The 25,703-nt window shown below is 36.5% G+C and overlaps 1 protein-coding gene and 1 pseudogene across 2 annotated transcripts; one reads left to right on the top strand and one right to left on the bottom strand.

Moving 5' to 3' along the window:
- Positions 1-54: 54 nt before the first annotated feature.
- LOC147870191 (protein HAPLESS 2-like) lies at positions 55-20,975 on the bottom strand. 2 transcript variants are annotated; one of them, XM_087337759.1, is made up of 18 exons: positions 20,669-20,975; positions 19,273-19,410; positions 18,951-19,021; positions 18,605-18,638; positions 18,384-18,456; positions 16,332-16,383; positions 14,703-14,784; positions 12,583-12,723; positions 12,207-12,377; positions 12,026-12,106; positions 7,618-7,718; positions 7,233-7,350; positions 5,871-5,903; positions 3,472-3,565; positions 2,954-3,042; positions 2,476-2,759; positions 1,406-1,500; positions 55-1,312 (listed from the first exon to the last, which is right to left on the bottom strand). In XM_087337759.1, the coding sequence occupies exons 1-18, from the start codon at positions 20,891-20,893 to the stop codon at positions 879-881; spliced, it is 2,316 nt and encodes a 771-aa protein (XP_087193885.1). In that variant the 5' UTR covers positions 20,894-20,975; the 3' UTR covers positions 55-878. The 2 variants fall into 2 exon arrangements, with proteins under 2 accessions (XP_087193885.1, XP_087193886.1); XM_087337760.1 differs by lacking the exons at positions 14,703-14,784; positions 16,332-16,383; positions 18,605-18,638 and having other exon boundaries at positions 20,669-20,974.
- A 2,376-nt stretch (positions 20,976-23,351) lies between these two features.
- Positions 23,352-25,703, top strand: LOC147870190 (transmembrane 9 superfamily member 12 pseudogene; annotated as a pseudogene).

Raw genomic sequence — 25,703 nt, 5'->3', positions numbered from 1 at the left:
CCATGAGGATGATAAAGAATGAGAATCATGACATCGCAGCAAAGAACATCCAAACAAAGGAAATGGATATTTGTATTTATTACCACTACAAATGCAAACAAGACTTCATACTACATCTAAATTACATGAAACATCTTTTACAACTACACTTTGAACATTGCTTCTTTTGAGTAGTTCCATGACTACATCTGTACTAAAAAATATCATGTTCAATTAATTCTTAACTTTTTTGGTGGGGAGAAGCGGAAACTACATTTCTAACTTCTGCACTTCCCCTTATATACAACAGATGTTTTTACCTACAGATAATATCACTATATGGGCAACAAAATAGGATATAACATAGCCCCTTGATAGTTGACCAAAACCCAATCACTCTAGAATCTTGTCAAGGGCTACCGTCAACTCTCTTCCGAAGGTTCCAACTTGTAATGAGAGATCCCAATCTCTCCGTAGTTCAATCTTCTCTCACGGTTGAGGCTAACCAGTAGATTAATACATCTATTCCAGAGGTGCTGATGGATGTTGCCTATCACCATAACAGCTTGGCTTTGAAATCGTCTTTTATGCTTGTAATGGGAATGGCTATTCCCCCGTAGACCTACGTGCTTCTCTTCTGATCTTTGCACTGGATGTTCAGAACAGCTTCAGAGACGGATGCATTTTGGTTTCTTGGTTGCAATATTATAATGACTATATTCCACATGTTTTACACCTTGAAACATAATGGTTCATCATGGCCTCTTAGCAACTTGATAACATTAGTTTTCAGTGGGTTTAGGGTACACTTGTATACGATACACTGCTCTTTCAACTTTAAGATGTTTTCAGCGTAATAAAAAGGTGGATTGGTGATCACTAGCACGGACATGATCATATTAATAACCATATCCATAAGATGAATACGGTGTTTGCGTATAATCATATGATGGATCAGGTGTTTGAGCATATTGATAAGGTGATTCAGCCGCTTGGGCATATTGGTAAGGTGTTTGAGGGATTTGAGCCAAGACAACCATTTGTACTGGCATAATATAATTTGTTTCTTCATTGTGTTTAGCTTCTGTATTTGATTGTGCCTGTGTTTCTGATTCTGATTCTGATTCTGATTTGGATTTGGATTTGGATTTGGATTTAGATTTGGATTTGGATTTGGGTTTTGGCTCAGGTACATTGTCACTGGCTTCTTCATTCTCATGTTCTACATCTCCATATTCATCCTCTGATGTTTGAGTTCGACAACAGCTTCCCATGCAGTTTGCCACTTTACCAAGCCACCCCGTTTTATAGCAGAAATAAAGCCCCATTAAAACTACAAATAGGAATAAGAATGTCATTTGACTTCTCATTGTTCAGTGAAAAATGTCAATATAAACAATTATAGAAATACTTGAAAAGAAGTTACCTCCCACTGCTAGCAGTAGGATGCCAATTAAAACCAGCAAGCTCGAGAAGCAATAGTTTGAAATCAGACATCCAACATCAAACTGACTTTCACATCTACATTTGGAGTATATGCAAATATGAGAATTGACATTTAAAAATTCTAAATGTTAAAGATTATATGTAAATTGTTACAATTAGTAGAAATCAAAGGCTACAATCAACCATTCATACTCATAGTAGTGTGCTCCATAGCGCAATAAGGAAACTCAACACCCCTACACGTCAGTTACGACTGAGAAAGGATTGTATGTAAGCAAATCTACAGAGGAAGATATCTGCCATTGGGATATAGAACCAGAGGACCATGATGTTTGCCATTGTACTAATGCTTTAGTTCACTCAACGAGGCAACGGAACATGAATGACAACTATACAACCATGAAATTACTAGCAAAGAACAATCAAAACCTTCTTTACCACCATCACCTGTCATACTTGAGAGAAACAAGTGCTACTCATTTGATAAGGGTTAAAATAGACCAGACAAGAGCAATTTCCTGTGCACATAGGCCATGTTGATCTGAACCATGGCCATGCTCTGACAACCTTGTTATACATTATGGTTCCATGTTTCCATTACCTCTATACATTATATCAGCCTGTGCTAGAGATATCCTGAGGTCTGAATTTTTATTCCATTGTGAAGTGCTGAGCCAAGGAGTACATCTGGTATCTCACATAGTTCTACTAATCTAATAATATTTAGATTGGTTTGTTGTCATAAATGAACATTTTACAAGCCATTTGGTCTTATAAGCCATTTTTGCCTCTTAAAACACATTAATATATCTCTTTCTTTCTTCCATAAGATTCACATGGATCTAACTTTTGGTCTCCTAGGTCATTTTGGTCGTCTTTAAATATTGAAAGTTTTTTGACTTACTATTAAAGTATAAAATAATACTTACATGCACATATAGTTTTTTATGAAAATTTATGATTATATAGTTGGGCGCAGTGCACATACTAAACGAGTGAAAAGTTAGCAATTAGGAAATGATTTACAAATTCTTTGCTCCTTATACTTACTGGCATTTTTTCCGGCCAAAAATAGTCGTAAAACTAAAGCCATTGATGATCCAACGAAGTATAGCTGATGTTACTGTGACAAGGCTTTCGAAGATTCCTCCGATAGTAGGTCCAAAAATTGCATACACTGCTTTAATACCGAGTCCTGCGACTGCACCTGTTAAATTAAATGCAACTGTCTTTGTGAAGCCCAACACTCCACCAATTGAATCTCCCAAGAATCCTAAGATTCCCCCTCCATTGCGCACTGTGCTAAGTTGTTTGGAGACACCTTTGGATTTCATCTAATCAATTTACATGTAAAAGAACATGATTCTCAGGGAAAAGCTATCAGCCATATTGAAAGAAATACAATGGAGTATTATATTTTATGTTTAGAATCTATGATACAGAAACCACGTTTGCAAACAAAGAATTAAAGAAAAAATGGAAATTAACAAGAGTAAATATAAATCCATCTATGATGTTGATTGATTACCTTAGATGTGTTAGTAAATTTTGTTGCTGTTACTGATATAAATGCATCTAATGCATCAACAATCTCAGCTTCTGAGTCTCTCAATCGGACTGCTTTTGAACAGATAGAACCAACACACATTGACATAAAAGTTTGGTTTAACACATAAATTATGATACAGCATTGAAATAACCATTTTTTTAATTTTAGTTTTCTTACAGTAGAAAGATGAATTTGTCTATGGTTAAGAAAAAAACCCATGTTTACAACAAAACCCTAAGGTTTTTTACCATAAAGATCCACTATAAACATAAGAATCCATCTTGCAAGAAATAGTAAGGACCCAAAGGACGATTAACCAATCGTTACATCTTAAGTGTTGCAAGGAAACTGTATTATGTATTAATGGCAAGATGACCATTAACTTAAAAAGGAATATTTTTATTCATCAGAAAAAATTGAATGCTTACTACAGGGTTGTAGAAGTTACTTATGCAACCTTATAGGACTTAATTGAACAGAGCAAGAAAGAAAATCACCGGTACAATTGAAATTTTGAGATGATGACTGTTCAGAACTCAATTGGAAGTGTTCTGTTTTGGGCTCATTTGGACGTAAACTCACTGACTTAGCCTAAAAAGAGTATTAGATCAATTCTAATATATTTGATTGTAAAACGTTTGAAAGAGAGAAAGAAAAAAATAATGTACAAGTTTGGAAGATGTCATTTCTCATTAACAGTTTACAATTACTTTTAAGTCTGCTTTCTATGGAATTTCTCTACCACATGCCAACCATGTTGAATATAAAGATTATTTTATTCAATGATGCCTTCAGTTCACTGATATCTTAACCATAAGCATTGGATAAAGCAATCTACATCTGGTACTATATTAAAGGCTCAATAGGGTTTATTACTCCTTATATCTAGTAATGTCTCTCTCAATGGCTTTGTTTGTGACAGCCTATATCTAGTCTGTTTACTTTGGTTTGTTCTCTAATATTAGAAAAAAATGGAGATCCAATCTCTTGTTCAGACTTATATCAATCAACCAAGATGTTTATCACCAGACATCAGGGATGCTGCCGTCCCTTTGGAGATATTTCGAAGGTAGAAGTTTCAATCTATCTAAATTCAGTTAATGAGACTTTTTAGTACCTTACTTTGTGTTATATTTATTTCTCAAGGATTAGACACCATTTAAAATGTAATATCTCATTCGATCTCAGAGGCCATTTAATATATTTTTCTTTTTGAGTGTCTTCTCACAGGTATTGATTTTAAACATCTACCCACTCGTCTATCCAAAGAGTAAAGAAGGTATTTACACTTGGAGTTGGGGCTTATAAAATTGTTTATAAATGTGGTTGGGATTGTTCCACCAAAATCTTCCATGACAAAGGGCAATACAAGATATACTTTGTTGAGTCAGAAGTGTCATCCAATGTCAAGTCAGAACATAACAGATTTGATGTTGATGCCATCATCAAATTGCGGTCATGATCTACATAGCAGCAAAATCATTTGCAAAACAAAGGAATGGTGCTATCCAGTGTTAGTGCTCTTGGCTGAAAAAGAATTATCGGTTGCATGTCAACAGGATTGCCGTCTGGTAGTATGTATTTAAAGGAAGTCTCTCATCTGGCTGAGCCTATAACTGGCATGGTGTCTTCAATTTCTAGCCATAGTTTGATCAATGTGTATAAGTATCCTACTAATATGACAGTGGATTTCTATGTTAATTTCCTGAACAATGGAATATCAAAGTTTCATCTAAACAAAGGTATCCATTCAGAGATATTGTACAGCATAGATGACCATTGAAGAGTAAAATCTCCTAGGAGATTTATTGTATTTAAGCTCAACTGGTTGATAGACGACCATTCATATCTGAATTTTCAGTTAATGTAATGAGGCAAGCTTCTTATTTCCTATCAAAAAACATGTGTACATTCATACTGTAGTTCAACAGTTAAATTATCTGCAGGCATATGTAGGTAAGGCACTATCTTCTACCTAGGTCTAATGGCAGATGTGGGAATGAAATATTGCATATCCAATGATGAAAGCATTAATCCATCTTTTCATATCAACAATTCAGTGTCACCTTTCTGTACTCACTATTTAGATGAAGCAAGTTTCAACTGCAGGTATAAATGTCTACATAGTCCTCATTTACATTCTATAGAAGTTTATATATCCGAGATATCATTGGTATTGCTTCCATGCCATATCTGGCAATTTTATGTGGTTCCCATGGCTTACAGTATATAAATCGTTATCATAATCAGCGACATTCCAAATCCTCTAACGACATGCATAACGGACAAATGGTTCATATACATCAGATACATACAAAAGTGTGAGATGGATATTATCAGGGCTTTAAACAGTCATCTCATTGAGGTAAAAACAGGATTCTTTTTCTGGAAAAATGGTTGAAGTAGCCTTTTTCTGGAAATATCTCACGTTTCTGTCCAAATCATTCTCAGTATAGCTGTGGGCTTCCCAATGGCCTACAAAAATCTAGCATCAAAATATAGCTCCTTTATATTGGGGCTATAACTGAGGGAGTCAATAAGAGAAAAGATATATATTTACTAACACTTATGGCTAATAACCCTAAGATATATACTTAGGTCTCTCTTGTTGCATGGACAGGTATGCTTAAAGAAATGTACAATAGAAGAAATGTACTCGCACACAATCCTTAATATTTAATAAAACATACAACTTCATACACAGTTAAGACTTGTGTATTTGGATCCGTTTTTGGTATCTCTTCTTAATCTTAGCATTTTTGCCTTAAGCTTAGGACCTATACTATCTATTCCAACAGTTCAGACACCACCTAATCATTAGAGATTTATTTTTGAGTAATTATAATACACATGTCAGGGATATATTATTTGCGAGAAATGGTTTAAGTAGAATTACCGGAGAGGATTGTATTCCCATTGGACAATCAAGCTAAAAAGAAACAACAGAACATAAAATAATTAGAATCTATTAACATAACAGGTAGCTTTTCAATATATCCTAACTTGTGGTAGTGTAAGATGGCAAAAAAGCACGTCTAGAATTATGATATTCACCATTAACATATGCAAACTGGTATATAGCAGCATTAACATACACAAACTCGGTATATTAAAATGAATTTTGGTTTCATATCTTATCATGCCTCCTGCATCTATTTCATGGGACATTTTCCAGGAGATATTAAAGGCACCTTCTGAGCCCAAAGATGGTAACACAAACTTAAGATCCGATGACCTACCTTGTAGAGGCAAAAGGATCGTTCATTGACCCCTGATGGGTTACTCTATTTTGATTTGTTACCCCATCTCAAAAACTTGGACTTTTTAACTTCTGTGTTCTTTGGAACATGAGCGCCTTGGTTTTGGCATGCTAAGTTAAACCCACTTTTCCTGACTCCCATTCATAAAGAGCATTATTTTGCGACTTTCTTCCATATTTGATAAGCTGACTATTCCCCAAGGAATTAATGTGGTTCCTCAGAGGCCCACTAAAACTGCAACTACTTGAGGTGTTTCACAGCATCCACAAAATTCTTCATCTCCTTCACGCGAAGCCAATATCTATTCTCTATCCTACTTTGGGGAATAATTAGCTTCTATGTGACTGTCAATATCTTGAATCCACTTCAGATTTGTGAAAGCATTCAAGTCGAAATCTATGTGACTGTCAATATCTTGACCATACTTCAGTTTGGTGAAAGCATTCAAGTCGAAATCTATTCTCACTTCCATTTTGTGAACTGAGGCTTACATTCACTTCTGATGTAAGAAATTGGCAGTTGCATAGAAGCGAACTATGCCAGGATAGGAATTCAGGCTGTTCCTCCATAGGGGCCCACTACCACTGAAATGATTTTGGGTATCTCATAGCATCCACAGAATCTCATCTCCTGCAGGAGAGATCACATCCAAGTGAAAATATACTCACTCCTATGTATTGTGGATTTTCTCTTGAAATACTTTGGCCATAGTGTTAAGGGTAAAATTAAAGCTATTGCTACATCTTTCTCCAGCCATCCTATGTAGTGTGGATGAGCCTATGACCTAGTCAACAATTTCTTTGTGGATCCAACCTTCAGAGCTAAACTTGCATATGCCTCATCTCACAGCACGAGCATACATCTGCTTTCAGATTTGCATATTTCTACTAGCTTTTCACATAAATGAGATTTTGTCATTATGTATGTTCACATAAGATCGTGATTAACTTGTGATGATATTTTCTGGTTATAGCATTATAGAAATTAATTGTACTTACTCCAAGGGTAAAGGCTGATACTAGTTCTCCAGTGTTGACAACAGTCACCTCAGAGAATCCATCACTTGAAAGGGCCTCAAATTTTGATGTTTTCACTGAAAGTATTTTGCCAGGACTCCTATACACCCAACATTAATGACTGAAAATCTTATCTGTATCAATGAAACGAATCTTATGTATGCTTACAAAAGAGAAAAAACTCTATTGAATTTATTTCAGATGCATGAAATATACAAAGTATCTATTTATAGTGAAGGTGTAGCATTCAATCTCTTTAATTCTTTGACAATGATCCGCAAACAGCCATAAAAATGACGATAGACAGAAAATAAATAAATAAAAGGAAATTTTCAGAGATTGAGTTGTCAGCGCTATAATATGATACCTGTTCACTACAAACTCAACATTGTCAGCACTAAGTTCGAGCACAACAATTGAATTTTGAGTTGAATTAAAAGGTATTAAAAGAACCTCAAAGTTTTTAGCCTAACCTATGACATGACAGAAAACAATTTGTTAGGACAGATAATATGGATAGTTCACAATCACTTAAGAGTACCACTATCTAGATAATCACATACATTCTGTATAATGGACATAGCAGCAGCAAAATGGCACACTTATAAATTTATTTACAATGTTGAATCATAATCTACATGCACAACAAACTGTAGTTGCCAAATGTGACGACTTTGAAATGTTGTGGTCAACTATCTACTTCTGTAGCCCTTCATTTTCACATCAATATGAAGTTTGGAATGGTTCTTTTTTGGTGACCTATAGTGCGTGTGTTGATGTCCTTAAACAACTTCTCCCAAAGACCAGACAACATTTTAAGATGTAATCTTGGTTTTATAGGACATTTTGGCCATTTTGACATTAACAGATCTTTCTTGGTTCCTATTTGTACAATAGAGCAATTTCACTCAAGCCTCTGGTGTTTCCTTGTGCATTAATATGAACACAACATTGAATCCCATCTATATTCCACTTGAGGAGTGTACTACCGACATATTGATGGATCTCTGTATACATAAAACTGTATGCATTCTTGAGGGTATCTTCAAATTACCTACCATCTATAATGAAAGAGTCATTACAATTCCATTTAGTCATGCATAATGCCTCATAGGCCATACATTTTTATGTGGTCTTCTTCTCTGTAATTATAACCATACCATTTCTATAGACAGCCCCTTCATCTTTTCTTGCATCACACACTCATGGCATGTTTCCATGCAGTGGCAGTGTGCTACTTTCCCGCCCATCATATATATTGTCAACTTTGAGAGCTCTTCGCTTGGATAGGAAAATGTTTTTCTTTCCATATTCATGAAGAGCATAAATAAAGTCTGTTAGGTCGAGACTCTTCTTCCCACTCGCCATGTCAAAGATATTGGAACCTCTGATGCCCTGATCCTTGTTCTGAGATTCCTGACATCTTGTGGGCTTCTTATTCAATTCACCCAACAACTTCCAATGCACAGCATTGTTTTTAGCTTCTTTTAATGTCATATTTGTCACTTCCAACTTCTATAGGTGCTCTTTTGGCTTCTTGAGTATCTTTATCAAAGGCACATTTTCTTTTATTTCTTTCTGATAATGTTTAGCTACCTTTTGCCAGTGTTTGCATTTCCTTCTTTACCCTATTTTTTACCGATGAGAAGCTTTTTTTCCATTTATCTATTTTAATGGTTTGGCTCACCAAGAAAGAATGATTAGACCTCCCTTGATTTTATTTCTGCAATATCATCTTCAACTTCTATAATAGATTGCATTTCAAGGCTTTCCGATTTCATTTCTTAGAACTTGTAATAAATTCCTTCGTAAAAAAGCATATAGTTATCGTTTCTGATTTACCCCTCCCATTCGCTGTGTAGTTCATTTCAGCTTTCAAAAACTTTTCTATATCTGATATTATTTGATTAATCCCTTCACTAGTCAATTCTCATAATACATAGCATTTCTCCTCATTCCATCTGACAGTACATTCATTTTTGGCATATGATGTATCCTTCAAGCACAACTCAGGGTGGCCCCATCCCTTTCTTTCCTTCTTCTGTATCGTCTCATTATCTTCCATATATCCACCTCTTCTACATGTGTCTCTAAAGCCTCATCTTCATAAGTTGTCAACTCAAAGTCCATTATATTTAGATTAATGCAATGAGATTACTGCATAGATTAGAATAGCCTTACAAAGAACGATAGGACAAAGATTAATCTACATCCAATGCAACCAGACAAAAGCCTTGAACATAATAGAAAGATCAATGCAACCATTAGGGTAAAGACATTACTGGGAAACACTAGTGCAGCATAGAGAATAGCCTTGAGGTTAGGGAGAAAATTTAACGCAAGAAACAAAAAATAGAGATTACCGTGAGGAGATTAGCTAATAGATTAGAATAGCCTTAATGAAGAAAGAACGAGAGATACAATGGCATCTTTTAAGAGGCTATCGTCGCCTATGAGACCTAACGAGAGATTACATTCATTGCATTATCATGCAGGCAATCATCGGTTCTCTCGAAATCTTTCCATATTTCTACCCCATTGAGAACAGTAGGTGACAAAAGTGTATCAAACCACAGTTTCATTTGTTGTTTGGGACTTGTATATTGCACATTGTCTTTCAAGAGAATTAATGCTGCATATCCACGAGAATGTCAAGCACAAGCAACCTCCCATAGGGAAAACTAAGGCCGTGTGAATATTGCTTCTTAGTATGCGTAGATCATGTGTATGCTACATTTACCTCTCCCAACAAGAATTCCACTTCTGATCTTCTTATCCATGCTTTAATAGTGTTAACCGCCATCGTTTTAGTTTTGTAAACATTTACCAACGAGTGACTAAAGCATTTGGATAGATAGACCTTGAGGGCAAGGGGGAAAAGATATATAGATCTAGATTAGATTAGATCATTTTTTAGCGTCCATAAAGAGACCAATATTGACCCATGGGACAAATGTACAAAAGTTTTCTTGATCTGTGTCTCCTTCCTAAGAAAAGATATTCATACTTTGTGGCACAAAGTTTCCATGTGTGAATAAGTCGTACACATATAAGCTCAACCTTCTAGGTGTTCTCTTTAGTGTGATACTCAAGTCATCAACCCTCTTGATATGTCATCATAGCTTACACAAATTGCATTATATGCGAACCATGTAAAAATCATTGTCTACTGGCCCTTCCTCTCATACCTTACATGCCTTTATATTTGACAAAACATGAGATAAGGTTGAATACAATCAATAGGCCTTCCTTCCTTATTGAACCCAGCATTCAAGGTTGATGTTTTGCAATGTAATATTCTAATTTTGTCCTTTTAGCTTCTTTCCACTTCTTCCTTGGTCTAATTTCATGGAATGAGATGGTTCACACACCATCATTTTTGTTTTATCCACATTGAAAGTTAGTCCATTACTTTTCAGAATGCTTCTAATGCTCCAAGTAAACATTGCATACCATCAAAATCATATGAAAAGATAACCACGCCATCCACATATAAAACCAATAAGATAAATTGTTGCATCAATTTTGGAGTATCTAATCCTTCTTCTCTGGTCATCGACAAATAAAAGTCATTATCTCCCGCCATCACAGGTGTTTCCCTTGCTTCTGAGACCTTTCCATTCTGGATCGACCTATGCTAGAGATCTTTCGAAGACAAAAGTTACAATACATCTAACTTGAGAATCGCACATGTGCCGAAATCCAGTTTCCATCGTCTCTTTTTATGTTATTTACTTCTATATTTACGGAGTAATATTTATTTTATTTTGCTTTGTTGTTCTCAAAGACAAGACAACACTTAAAATATAATCTCTTGTTTGGTTTTATAGTCCATTTTGGCCTCTTAATAGATGTTGATATTTCTTTCTTTCTTTCTTTCTTTTTGGCAACTTGCTCACCACTTCTTCAAATTTATCAATTCATAAACCAAATAGTGTAGGTGATAGTGGACATTCTTTCTTAAACCCCATGTTACTTGAAAGCATTATGAGAACACATTCTCAGTGTTTAGTTGGCATCTGCTCATGTAACCGTGCAATAGAAACTAGATGCTCTAATGACATGCCAATTTCTAGCATTCTATTCCAAAGCTCACTTCGTGATAATATATCATAAGCTTTTTTAAAATTAGCGGAATAGCTTCGGGTACAGCAGTTAGTATCTTAAGTGCAACCAGAATTACACAAGTAACCCAAGTCCTCCTTGTAGCCGACGTTCTTCCATAATTAGTCTTAATGTAACCAAATGATCCACCAAGGCGTGGTTTGTTCTAAAACCTGCTTCCCCAAGCGCTCATTTGTTTCCACTTTCAGCTTATGCACTTACCTTTTCCTCCATGATTGTGCTATTCAAGTTGGCAATAGTGGAGCTCACCATGATTGTGCTAAGAGTAGATATGTCATATGGAACCAACTGAAAAACATTATATGATTTTTGTTGGGCTTGTGATCTACCCGAGTCTGCCAACGAGAGAATAGTCTCTATCTGGAAGTGACAACGGATCAGGTGGAGGGATTTTGTACATTATGGTGTAGGACATGTAGTTTTGTTTAGAATTGCGTGATGAGGGCTGATACGGGGAGAGAGGAGGGGCACTACATGAGGGTATAGGCATTGCATACTAGATTTTTCGAGTTGCAAGAAATGCAAGGCAGACAGAAGGATCGCCCATTTTCTCAACAGCCGTTAGACATCATTAGTTTATTCTTCCAGACTCCCATCAAGTAATATGATAGACAAAGTCTGATCAGTTTGCATAGTAAAAGTGTACATACATCTTTACTATGATGAACTGCTCCATAGCGTGCTACTGAATAAATTGGTTGAAGTCCCTTAACCATTCGATCAAAGTCAGCCTGTAATCACAAGAAAACATTTACCTCGTTGTTTTGATATATCTGGCTACAGAAAAAACCTATTAATAATGCATGATTCATTTCTTTTACACTAAATTACCTTGATAAAATCACCCAATTGATATGATAAACAATATCCCACTCTCCTTGTACAAGGTGAGTTGACTGTAACAAAAGCTCTATATGATGTGCCTATTAGATCACAAACTGCACCTGACTCTGAATACTTATGGCGGTCAATGATTAGCCATTCTGATGCATTGATACCCTTCTGCAAACCCAAATAGTTTTTAGTAACATGATATTTGTAATAATGCCTTTACAAAAATTTAAGTTGAGAAAACATGTTGCTGTTTGATGTACATGCAGATGGTAAGATTTCATACTAATGGTCAAGAAGGTCTGCATAATTTTGAAATGCATTCAAATTGCACTTTTTATTGATTAAATAGCATTGTTGAATTGACTATTATTACCGGAAATGCAGGATGTGACAAATATACACCACCGAATGTGGGAGGTTGCTTATAAGACACCAAATCTCCTTCAAGTCTTGCAATAACTGTCCGATCCTTATTGGCATTTATTAGATTGTTTGGACTCAAATCCAGCCTTGTCTAGACACAAACAACAAAACACCCAAACATGAATTAAAAACAATATATTCTAAATACACAATAAAATTAGAACCCAGTTGCAACTCCCATAAACCACCAGAGCACACAATGAGACTGGAATGCCAAGTAGCCTTTACCTTAAATATAAGAAAGCATACCAACAACAAAAGACAGCAAACAGAAAGAGCTGTTGCAGTACATTAATCTGGCTGAGCTGCTCATTTTCTACTTTTCAAAAGCTTTCATGCAGACATGATGTTTCCTTCTTCCAGTTATCTGGGAAACGTTCATATTAATTTCACGAGCAAACAATCAGGCTTGAAGGTAACTAGGATAGAAGGTGTGCCTGCATCACCTCCTTTTCAAAAGGGTTACTGCTATTTTGGCACTGTCTTACACTCACCATTTCAAGCCTGGAAACAGGAAATTTCATAATCTAACTAATGGAAATCTATCTCAGCATGAGGTAGGATAAAAGCCCATGAGCTTACTTCGCAAGGTTGGAACAGGATGAGAGTAATTCTATCCCTCTTACTCCCCATGGGAGTATTGAAGTATGAGGAATGAGTAATGGAGCTGAATTTCCCTGATCACAGGGTTTAGGCCTTCCCCAATGTGCACAATTCGACATGAGAGAAAAAAAGGCCACTATAGCAGGTGCTTCTCACAAAATTCATCCAAGTGAGAAAAGAATTATCAGTCTAAAATGCAACGCCCATGCTAAGCACATCAATTGCCACCAATATGTCTTGCTCATAAATCTGTGTCCTCTTTATCTGGCATCTTATAATAGAACGCTCCCATAGAAACCATCTGGACAAAAATCTTGCAACCACACCCCCCCCAATGTTGTTATCCACGAGCATCACAATCTATCATAACAAATTACAACATCAGACAGCACAAGTATAGCACTAGTCATGAGCATGATTATCTCTGCATCATTTAGGATATTTGTCTTAAACTGAAACTTCTTTAGAGCGCAACCATGTGTACCCTGAAAGCTAAGCAAACTTTCAAAAAGACATTGCCTATGCCATGTTGGGACTTTCAACATCACACAATGTAATATTTCCCATCTGGTTGAAGATAGACATATTTGTCATTAACTTATTTACTGAGACTTCTTTAGGGTGCAACAGGAATGTAAACTTTCTCAAAGACATTGCCAGTACAACATTTGGACTTTCTGTTACAAATATTCAGAATCAACTAGATAGGCATATAGAGATGTATATGAGTCAATACAAACTTTCTATTATATATGAGAGTAGCTCGCAATAGTAGTCCTCCTGTGCATTCAGACCTTAGAGCTTAGATGGGATCTGGGCTAGTTGACTACAGAGTTAGTTGACACGGATAATAGTCACAACAGTTGTGTAAGAGAAAGAGAGTGGATATTTATATTCTGTGTTTGGTCTTATTGTCATATTAAATGTGAAACTCACTTGATAATAGTGGGATACTCCTTTTCTAACAACTAACTTGTCATTTAATATGATCGAGCTCCATGGATATAAGCTAGTGCTAGATAGTACTAATCTTAAATTCACCAATACATACTTCAAGATAAAGTACATCTTAACCTGCCAGATTATTCTTTACGTCAACCAGACTAGTCAATCCCATTACCCCAGTTCCCTCTTTCCTACATAGATTCTGTCCAACTCATCTACAATTTCCCACATTGACAACTCATCGACCCATATAGTCTGGTTGCACTATAGCTACTCTTCATTTGTGGTGCTGTCACAAAATCTTCACTCTAAGTATACATGTGGGGATAGACTGACAACTTGGGGTGATCATTGACTATATCTAACACTTCCATTATCACACAATATAATTTATCATTTTACTTGCAGAAAGGAGGCACAAATTTTTCATTGAAGAATTTGTTTCATTCTTTCCATTTAAAATGCATATAATAAGTATTTCCATAGTAAACTTTGAAAATCATGGTACCCAAATTTCCATACCATAGAATTTCCAGCACCAATGGAGATGTCAACGTAGATATGAAACTTCATTGTGGCCCAACCAATCATGAATGTTGGAAACCTATCAAACAACGAGGTGATCATATGAATATCTCTCCTCCATTAATATTTTCTTTGAAAGGATAAAATGGTTTGTGAGACCGAACAAGAATTGCATCTTTAAAACGTTGTCTCGTCTTCTAGAACTAACCAAAATTAACGCATTTAAATTACTAAAACTACCTAAGGTACCAAATATTGTCACTAGATATGACCTTAAAATAGCCTCAGCTTAGAAAAATTAAAACTTAAACACTCTAAGTTCAGATGCACTATACATTCTAAGCTTGGATGGCACAATGGCTCCATATCCACAAGAAAGTTTTGCACAAGTACTCTCATGTATGGAGAACTAAGGCCATATGAATGCTATTTTTCGGCATGCATAGATTCGTGTATATGCAACTTTTCTCCTCTCACAAGAAGAATTCTAATTCTGATCTTGTTACCTGTGCTTGATTGATCTTAAACCTTACCACTTTAATTCTATCAAGTTCTAGTATCACATCTTTGCTGATACAGAAAGAAAGAAATATGTTAATACATATTTCTTAATGGTCTATGAAACCAAACGACAGATTCCATCATAAAACATTGTCTCATCTGCGAGAACAAATCAAATTAAATATAGCTAAATATAAATTGCAAAAGATTCTTGTTAGGTATGAACTGAATGTTCTAAACTCACATAAGATAAAAACTTCCGCATTTGGAAGATCACCAACATGGGCCAATCCAAGATGGAGAGGTCCCCGAAGCAAGGGAAGCACCTTTAGTACCAAGTGATAATGGTCTTTATCTGTAGATGACAGGGTGACAAAATCATGGTCCAAATGGTCAAGGCTGACATACACAGAAATTTGCTATTATCTGATCTATTGCAGCACTTTTCAAGTATCTTGGTCAAGATCCCACTTGTGTAGCCCTTGATTGACCTGTAGCATGAGAACAAATGATAGAGCTACAGAAAATTGCCTTAAAGGACATTAATATAGCTTTCTTCCTATGCTTCTCAAGTTCTAGTAAGAACATCCCAAGCAATGTCAATCTTTGTATTCCATTACTCATGTAGCAGGCCAAAGTCTTGTTTGAAGAGGCTGTGGGATCTCCCTTTTATTTCATAAAAGACATCACAATTCCGATTCCCCCCATAATAGCTCTCTATATCTTTTGAGATCTAGTAAGAACAATAAAACTTACTTTCTAGAACCAACAATTATAATAGAATCTTTCTTTCTTGGAGTTAAAATGATTAATCACTCCTGATTCACTCTAATGGTAATATATATTTCTTTCTTCTAATGATAATAGAAACAAATGATATGATTTGAAATCTTACATTAAGACCCTCAAAAAGCCAAAGTGACCTATGAGACCAAAAGTATGGTAAAATAGAGTAAACTACGTAACCAGATTGTGATTATCGTACAATGATATAGGAACCATGGCCCCATTATATTTTTACATTTTAGCAAAGCAAAGCACCTCATTAAATCAATTTTATTGTATCACATTAAATCATTTAATGGAATATACTAAGTTCAAACTGAGTATAATGTAAAATTTCACCATTGTGGATGCCATCTAACACAATGCCTTGACCCTTTCTTTGTAGGATTCACTAAAATGACAAGGCAATAATAAATCGAAATGAATTAAAAAATCAATCACGGCTTGATAAAATATTCAAACCAGTACAAAAAACTGTGAAATGATTGGCTTTATTAGATATTTGAGGTTTATGAAAAACTTCAAGTCTTAAATAGCACTCTAATAAAGAAAGACAGATGGATTAGCACTTTTTAAGAAGCCAAAATGGCCTATGAGATGGAACAAGTGATTACACATTAAAATATTGTCTCATTTTAAAGAACAGACCCAAATTAATAAATATAACTAAATATAAATACCGAGGAGTATTGTTAGCTAAACACTTAAGATTTTGAGTTTACACAAACTGAAACTTCTGCCTTTGAAAGATCTCCATAATGGGCCGATCCAAGATGGAGAGATTTCAAAAGTGAGGTAAGCATCTTTGGTGTGGATGATAATGGCCTTTATCTTTTGATGTCAAGGTTAATGGGGTCCTTGTCAAGATGTTCAGGGCCTTCGTACATAATGAATTACTATTACCCAATCTATTTTAGTCCCATTCAAGTGGCCGAGTCAAGTTTCCACTTGTGTTAACTATTGATGAGAAGGAGTGATGGAGCTGAAGAAAGTTGTGATGGTTCTTCGTCAATGAGCTATTGTGGTTATATTATTGTTCTTCAACAACTTCTCACTATGCCTCTTGAGTTCTAGCAACAGCAATCAAAAGCACCATTGGTTTTTCAGTATTCCACTACATTGTGTAGTGCAGCCGTTCGAAGAGGCAATGGTATCTCCCTCTTGTTGCATGAAAAACAAGCAGAGCCATTTGAAGAGCCAACAATATCTCCCTCTTGTTGCATAAAAAAACAATATGATACCAAACATGGTGTTTTTCCCATTTCCTCTCCATGATGGCACAATGGACCAATCCATTCTTCCATAGATATATGTACATATCCACCTCTTAATGTCTAGCTGATACAAAGAGGTCATGAGCTTCCCTAACCCACTACAGTGTGAATGAGATAGATGGGTAAAGAATGGAAAAAGGATATCTTACCGCCTTTTAAGAGGCCAAAATGGGCTATAAGACCAAACAAGAGATAACATCTTAAAATATTGTCTCTGCTTTGAGAACAAACCAAAATAAGCGTACCTAATTAAAAATGTAGATAGGAATAGAATAAGACACGACTAAAGAATTTCATCATCTATACATGTTTGTCTATACATGTTTGTCTTCAAAAGATATATTGCATAGGTCGATCCCGAATGGAGAGGTCTCCAAAGAGAGGGAAGCACCTGCGATGGCGGGAGATAATGGTCTTTATTTATCAATGCCAATGGTGGTAATATCGACATCTATGTACACGATAAATTGTTCACCCCTTTCAAATGTTGTGACCAAAAATCCTACATGTAGCCCTTGGTTCACTTATGGCATGAGGAATGTTAGAGCTATTCAAGATTGCAATAGTTGTTTGCTGATGATGTTGTGGTTGCATTGTTGTCCTTCAACAACTTCTCTCTCTGTCTTGATTTCTAGCAGAGCAGTTCCAAGCGTCATTGATATTCACATCCTATGGGGTGGCCAAAACCTTGTTCGAAGTGGCAGTGGTAATCTCCCCTTGAGTGGAAGATATTCTAGCAGTGAAGAGACATTTGAGTTGAGGGAAGAAAGAGAGAAAGAACCAACAGTAAACATTTCATGCTTCCACAGCTTCCGTGTCAAAAAAGAAAATCTTTTTAAAACCACCAAATGAATATAGGCTTTGGAGAAGACGACAAAGTAAACAAAAAAATCAGGCGGGTATAGCTGAAGAAAAATCTCTTCATCAGTAATACAGCATTTTTCAGACTACACATTTTATCTCTATCTTAACTACAGTTCAAGAGATGGAGCAGAAACATAAGGAATTATAAGCATATTTCAGAAATAAAGATTAAATCCAATATACTAAAATTACTTCACCTAGCTACATTAATACTTAAAATGGTGTATAAAACTGTAAAAGATTAATTCATTACTGAAGCTGGAGAATCCACAATCAATTTTAAGTCCACGATGAACTGATTTTCCACCGCAATTACAGCATATGCCCTATTAACAAACAAAGTGCGTCGTAAAACTTTTTGAAGAATGAAAAAACAAAACATAGACATGAACATCATATATGCAAATAATATCACAAAAATATAAAGGAAACCCTTCTCCAAGAGGGGAATACAGAAAAGGGGATAAATTTTACCCATTTTGATGTCTTCTGTTCTTTACTCAGATTCCTGGAGAAATTACAAGCAATCCAAGAAAATGATTTTTCATACAAAGTGTTTATAACAATATGCAAGACAATGTTACAAGGTAAGAAAAATATCATTTCAATGAGTTGTATTTCTTTCTGCAAGTACATTGAAGTGGATATGCATAATGCCACCCAATATTGATAAACAAACGTCATCTATCATGACTGAAACAGTTATTGTTTGTGTACCAACATAAGCTTTGACATGTCTTCCAGAAATTGAAGCACTACTGAAAAAACTATTTGAAAGAATGAAAAGGTATTACATCATGCAAAGGGCTTATAAACATACCGATCCCAACAATCGTCTGGATTGCATTTGTTAACTTGTCGTGCTTCCTCATATGGTTGTCTATTAAAGTTCTGCCAAAGCATGCATTTCAGATGAGGAGCACTGAATCTGTACTTGAATGTCAAATCGAATTCATGACATGCAAAAAGTTTCCAAAAAGTGCATTTTAAAACGAACTTTTTCTCACTAGTGCTAACTAAATCCTAATTGTTCTGGTGATAAGATGTTAGCAACTTCTCAAATGGTGAATAAAACAAATAATATTTTTGAAAATAGGTAAATATGCGCGCACATATCAAAAACAATTAATTTTGACAAGAACCTGGAGATATTCTAATGGATAGGCATAGCCCACGTTTGATTTTGATAGTTTGATCACTTGAGGATCTTGTAGAGACTGAACATTAGAACCATTCGACACAGTATCAATGGTAGCACTGATTTCATCTTCACCAGAATCCTGAAATTTTAATATTGGTTATATTTATGCATTGGATGGAAAGCAAGAAAAGTATTCAAATCTCTAAACACAATCACCAACAATTCAGAAAATGCAACAGATCTACAATAATATTAGTATTTCCCTATTCACTTATTTGCTAAATTTAAACACGCTCGCGAATAAACTGCTATGCTTGAGCAGGATCTTGCTAAATTATATTTTGTTTCGAATCACCACAATCGCCATGACTTTTTTAATTTTGGGCTTTCATTCACCAAGGCACTGAAGTTGACAATCTATAATATTGATTTAACAGCCATACAAGCAACTGTTGGTTAATGTATACAATCAAATGGCTAAAATACATGATGCATGTGCATGAGCATGTTTTCTTTAGTAAAATATGGGGCTTTACATTAACTGTACGAATAACATTGCCAAATGGCCTGTGATAGCTATAGAAAAACAATATGTGCAAGCCCCACAACTCCAGCATCCCAATGAGAACCTATGGAGCAGTTCAAAATGAACCTCTGAGAGGGGGGGGGGGGGGGGGGGGGGGGGGGGTATACCAGCAAACTATGTATCCAAGAGGTGAATCAAAGGGAAGAGAAATAGGGTCTCCAAGAAGTGAAGGAAACCTTCCTTTAGCAGCCCTTCGATGAGGAGACAGAGAAAGCATCACCCAAGGCAGGAATGAAAGAGCTCACACCATATAGTGTCTGGAGTCAAAGAGGTGGAATGAGCCGAGAAAATGTACAATCCTTGGCTCTTCTCAATATACCATAAAGCAATACCACCAATTCTAAAAGAGATTTATGTATATATGAGATAGTCACCTATGACAAACCCTCGGAAGAGAATGTTTGCCGCTATAGTATATTGCACTGGCAAGCATAAAGACGACATATAACGAAGCCCATTCATTGAAGACAATATAGTACATCTGGTTTTACCTTCTAAACTAAAAAGCTGTTGTCCGAGAGATGTTTTTTTTTCTCTTTTTCTTTTCGATGGAAAAAAGAGAGGATTTTGTAGTAACTATTCCAAAACATTATCAGAACTGTCAAGCAACCTCATTCTGATGATTGTACACAAGTAGTATATACATAATAAGATTGTCTCAGTCATCATTCCATTTCGAAGGACTGATCACACCAGTCCGTCAACATGGAGGACCAATGAGTGAGACACTATAGTACTTTCCTATATAGTACGTGTGAACAATGATACAGGATGCATGCATGCATGATAGAGAAGCATGAAGGGCCTATACCTTTCCTGCAGCCACTGCAAGCTGGATGACGATCTTCTGTCTGCATTTCATCTCTTTGGAGCTTCTCTTGTCACACTTCTCGATGTTGCTCTTGGAGAGGATGGCAGCGCTGGCCCCATCGGAGGTGAAGGTCAATGTGAGGCCTAACGCCAAAGTGAGGCAGAAGGAAAGGAAGGATGGATGGGCGAAGCCCATGTGCGCGTCCATGTCCATGACGACCATCATGACAGACGCAGAGCGAGCGAGGCAGGAGGAGGAGGAGGAGGTTACGTTTAAGAAGAAGAAGAAGAAGAAGAAGAAGAAAGAGAGAAGAAAATGGAAGCATAATAATAATATACCATGTATGTATGTATGTAGTACATATGTATGTGTTTACCCATTACTTTCCAAATTTTCCTAATGTCCCAAAAGTACAAAATTTTGGATGCTCCCGGTGATTATAAAGGAACTCTTGGTATGTATGACTTCCGAGGACCCCCTCCTTGAGTCTTGTTGCCCCCAAGCTGCTCGGCCAACGATGAATGGCCTCATATAAGCCTACCCCGAAGCATCCAATTAAGGAGCTTTCGAATGTAGCGATTCCAGTTAAGGAGCTTTCAATGTTAATGGATTGATTCAATCGGGAATGTGAAAACAACAAATCCTGCTAAAGCATATCCGGATAGAGAGGAAGAGGCGATGGTAAGGCATAAACTAGCCAATATTAAATTTATTAATAACCTTTGTCGGATCGCCCATCATCTATGAGCAAGTACCTATGGTAACATATTCATTGCAAAAAAAAATTGCCAAAACTGCAAATTTGAGATCGAAGAGCGTTACCTAATGATAGATATGGTGTAAATGTAATTAGCAAGGGACATGTCAACATTTCAAACTTACACAAAGGAGGTGGATGCTTGTAGATAAATTAGAATATAGAGGTTGAAACTTTACCAAAGAGTGAAAGCAATAATACCGAGCCAATGACTTGAGAACCAAGAAGGGCAAAAAAATAAGAATGAGTCAACGTTAAAGCCAAGGGAAGTATATTGGAAAATTAACGATAAGTGTATAGTGAAAATATTAAGGGAACTATTTATTCAAGCGTGTCGAACTACACTGAACACCTTGGAAGTACAAGAGTCGAACTAGTGTGTCATGCCACCAAACATGGTCATCGTATATATACTTCAAGGTTCATTGTTCATTGTGCATGAAAGCAATTGAAAAACGCGGAGAAATGAAATCGTGGAACCACTACTCCACGTGGTGTTCCAAGAAGTGTGTAATCGGACATCTAGGGACACCAAGAATGAATACATATTGATAAGTAGAGAGACTAGATAGATTTTACATATAGATGGGCATGTGAAATGGCCTTACAATGGACACATATGTGAATAATATAATAATAGTGGCCCTTAAAATGAAGTAAACATAAAAACAGGGCAGGGCCTCTAAAATAAAAAACAGAACAAAAGAAATTAAGTGTAAAAATTGAGTGTTCTTTTTTCTTCTTCTTCTTGATATCAGACCCAACTGCGCGCAATCGATCGATCGAGATAGAGACACAGTCACAGTCACAGGTAGCAGAGCAACAGAGCAAATCTTGCATCTTCCTCGTTCTCAGGTACTCCTCTTCTTGCATTCATTTTTTTTTCAACTGATCTGATCCGATCCGATGCGATGCGGTTCATCTCTTCGCTTCCTTCAGTTTCACTTTTTAATTTGATGTTGCGGTCTATCTTCTTGTTATTTTTGCTTCTTTTCCATCTGTTGGAGAATTTTTTTCACTGTGTAGAATTGTAGTAGTTTTTCTTTAAAGGAAGGAATCCATCTGTAGAATATTCCATTGCAGAGGAAGTGATGGAATTCCTGAGTTATTCTTCAAAATTATGCATGCTCTCCATCTGATAAAAACCCTAAATATTTGTGTCGAAAACATATAAAGGACGTGAAACTCCCTGGATCTATAGATTGCTCATAGATCGTGTTCAGAAAATATGGAAACGTAAGTTTAACACAGTTATCTACTTGGCGCATACATAGATCGTGCTTGGAAAATTCGTTCCACTGTCTACTTAGATCATGCACGGGTTCTTCAAAAAATAGTTCTAGAAAACAAGTTTCTTTGGACTCTATAGATTGAATCTGCATAGATGGTATTCACTATACTATGCAAGGACAAATCTCTTGTAATCATGTATGCGGGTCATTATACTGTACCAAGAAAATCTGAAAAAGCTGAAATTTTCATGATTATTTACTGGGATCATACATCTGCTATGCTTAGAGAAAGCGTGCAAACACATACATTGGTTTCAAAAAAGCTGAAAAGTCAAATTTCTTCCAACATTGTATATATGCTGTCCCAAGAAAAGATGTAAAAATCCAAATGTTGTAACTTTCTGTTTAGATAGTTCATATACCAGGCTCAGAAAAGCCCTAATTTTTTTTTCTTGCAACTGCTTATTCGGATCTTCAGACCTCGGAGCTAGTTGTAACATATGTGGGTTAATCTTAAGATATTTAGGAATTCTCTCTGAATATGGAACTTCCTTCTCTGTGAGTTGCAGGAGTTAGGGTAATGATGACGCGAAAAGGCTTCTAGTTCTTAAAAACTTCTATATTGTTGAAATATGAAGATTTTTGGCATCTTTCTGAACCTGTATTTAAGCAACATGTTCACTGTGGATTGCAGGTAATAGAATGTGAGGAGACTCCTAGTTTGCACAAATTTCTTGACATAAGTTTTCATACGACCCCAAAGCTTTTTGAGCTCTGAAATGGCTTCGGTGAGATCATGTTCAATAGTCATATTGTCATGGATTTACATCGCTGTATCACTTTGTGTTTTAAATGCCAACGCTTTTTACTTGCCTGGGAGTTATATGAGACAGTTTGCCTTGAACGAATCACTCTCAGTTATGGTAAATTCTCTCACGTCAATCGAAACTGAACTTCCATTCAGCTACTATAGCCTTCCTTTCTGTAAGCCAGCTGAGGGCGAGAAGCACAGTGCTGAGAATCTCGGAGAACTTCTTATGGGAGATCGCATTGAGAATTCTCCCTATAAGTTTAATATGAATGTTAATCAGTCAAGCATCTATGTTTGCACTACACCTAAGCTCAGTTCAGACACTGTCAAGGTTTTAAATCAAAGAATCAATGACCTATATCAGGTGAACATCATGCTAGATAATCTGCCTGCCATCCGATACATTAGTACAGGAGAAACCACTCTCCAATGGACAGGATTTCCTGTTGGTTTCTTTGATGATGCCCAAAAGCAACACTGCATAATCAATCATTTGAGGTTCATCGTCTATATTCATGAGTATGAAAGCTCAGGTGTCACCAGTGTGATGGGCACTGGAGATGGCCTGGACGTTGTTGCTGTGGAGAGTGGGAAAAATGCTTCAGGTTTTCAGGTGGTTGGCTTTGAGGTCAGTCCTTGTAGTGTTCGGCATGCAGATAAGGAGGCTATTTTGAAGCTTAATATGTATGACCATATTTCTCCTACAGTAGACTGTGATGAAGGTCCTCAGCAATGTATCCAAGAAGGCGAGCAAATCGTCTTTTCCTATCAAGTAAACTTTGTAAAAAGTGATATCAGGTGGCCTTCTCGTTGGGATGCGTATTTGAAGATGGATGGCTCCCGAGTGCATTGGTTCTCCATATTGAACTCGTTAATGGTCATATTATTCCTCGCAGGAATTGTGTTTGTTATATTCCTCAGGACAGTGCGTCGTGATCTAACAAGATACGAGGAATTAGACAAAGAGGCCCAAGCACAAATGGCAGAAGAATTATCTGGCTGGAAGTTGGTAGTTGGAGATGTGTTTAGGACCCCAGCTCATGCTGAGTTACTATGTATCATGATTGGAGATGGGATCCAGATTACTGGGATGGGGATTGTAACAATCCTCTTTGCAGCCTTTGGTTTCATGTCTCCGGCTTCACGGGGCATGCTTCTGTCTGGGATAATAATCCTCTATCTCATCCTTGGAATAGCTGCTGGATATGTTGCTGTGAGACTATGGAGAACTATCAAAGGTGATTCTAATGGATGGAGATCCATTGCATGGCGTGTTGCATGCTTCTTCCCAGGCATCACTTTTGGAATCCTGATGGTCTTAAACTTCTTGCTTTGGGCCAGTAAGAGTACTGGTGCTATTCCAATCTCTTTATTTTTCATCCTTCTGGCGCTATGGTTCTGCATCTCTGTACCTTTGACATTATTGGGAGGCTTTTTGGGTACAAGGGCAGAACATATACAATATCCTGTCCGAACCAATCAGATTCCAAGAGAAATCCCAAAGCAGAAATACCCATCATGGCTCCTAGTGCTTGGAGCAGGGACCTTACCATTCGGAACATTGTTTATTGAACTTTTCTTCATTATGTCAAGCATCTGGCTTGGCAGAGTATACTATGTTTTTGGGTTCCTATTTGTGGTCTTGCTTCTGCTTGTGATAGTCTGCGCAGAGGTCTCTGTGGTACTCACTTATATGCATTTGTGTGTGGAAGATTGGCAATGGTGGTGGAAATCCTTCTTTGCATCGGGATCAGTTGGCCTTTATGTGTTCCTCTACGCCCTTAACTATTTGGTGTTTGATCTGCGCAGCCTCAGCGGTTCTGTTTCAACTACATTATATCTTGGTTACTCGATCTTAATGGCATTGGCAATCATGCTTGCAACCGGTACAGTTGGGTTTCTCACATCTTTTTGGTTCGTTCACTACCTATTTTCATCGGTCAAAATAGATTAAATGTTGGAATATAAAACATTTCCAAAGACAGTTTTAATAGTCATTATTAAAATTCAAATAGTTTGGTCGTTGTTCTTTGGGAAGCTGAACCATGTTACTGCCTTAGATAATCTTAATTGCTATGCAACATTTGGGTTCAGTTAGCTGTTTAAGGACAGCAAACAATGTTTTTCCAATGAGTAACCAATGATCTATTTTGCAGTCGTTAAATGACCTTGATGTTCTAGTTTTGTATTTTACAGCGATTGATGGCAGTTGATACAGATAAATTGCATATTTTT

The sequence above is a fragment of the Azolla caroliniana genome, unplaced genomic scaffold, assembly GCF_043228905.1.
Source record: "Azolla caroliniana isolate FFs.n. ecotype wild unplaced genomic scaffold, voAzoCaro1.0.p SCAF_1, whole genome shotgun sequence".
NCBI lineage: Eukaryota > Viridiplantae > Streptophyta > Polypodiopsida > Salviniales > Salviniaceae > Azolla > Azolla caroliniana.
Note: the sequence above shows the minus strand (reverse complement) of the source record. Positions and strands in the feature narration are given on the sequence as shown.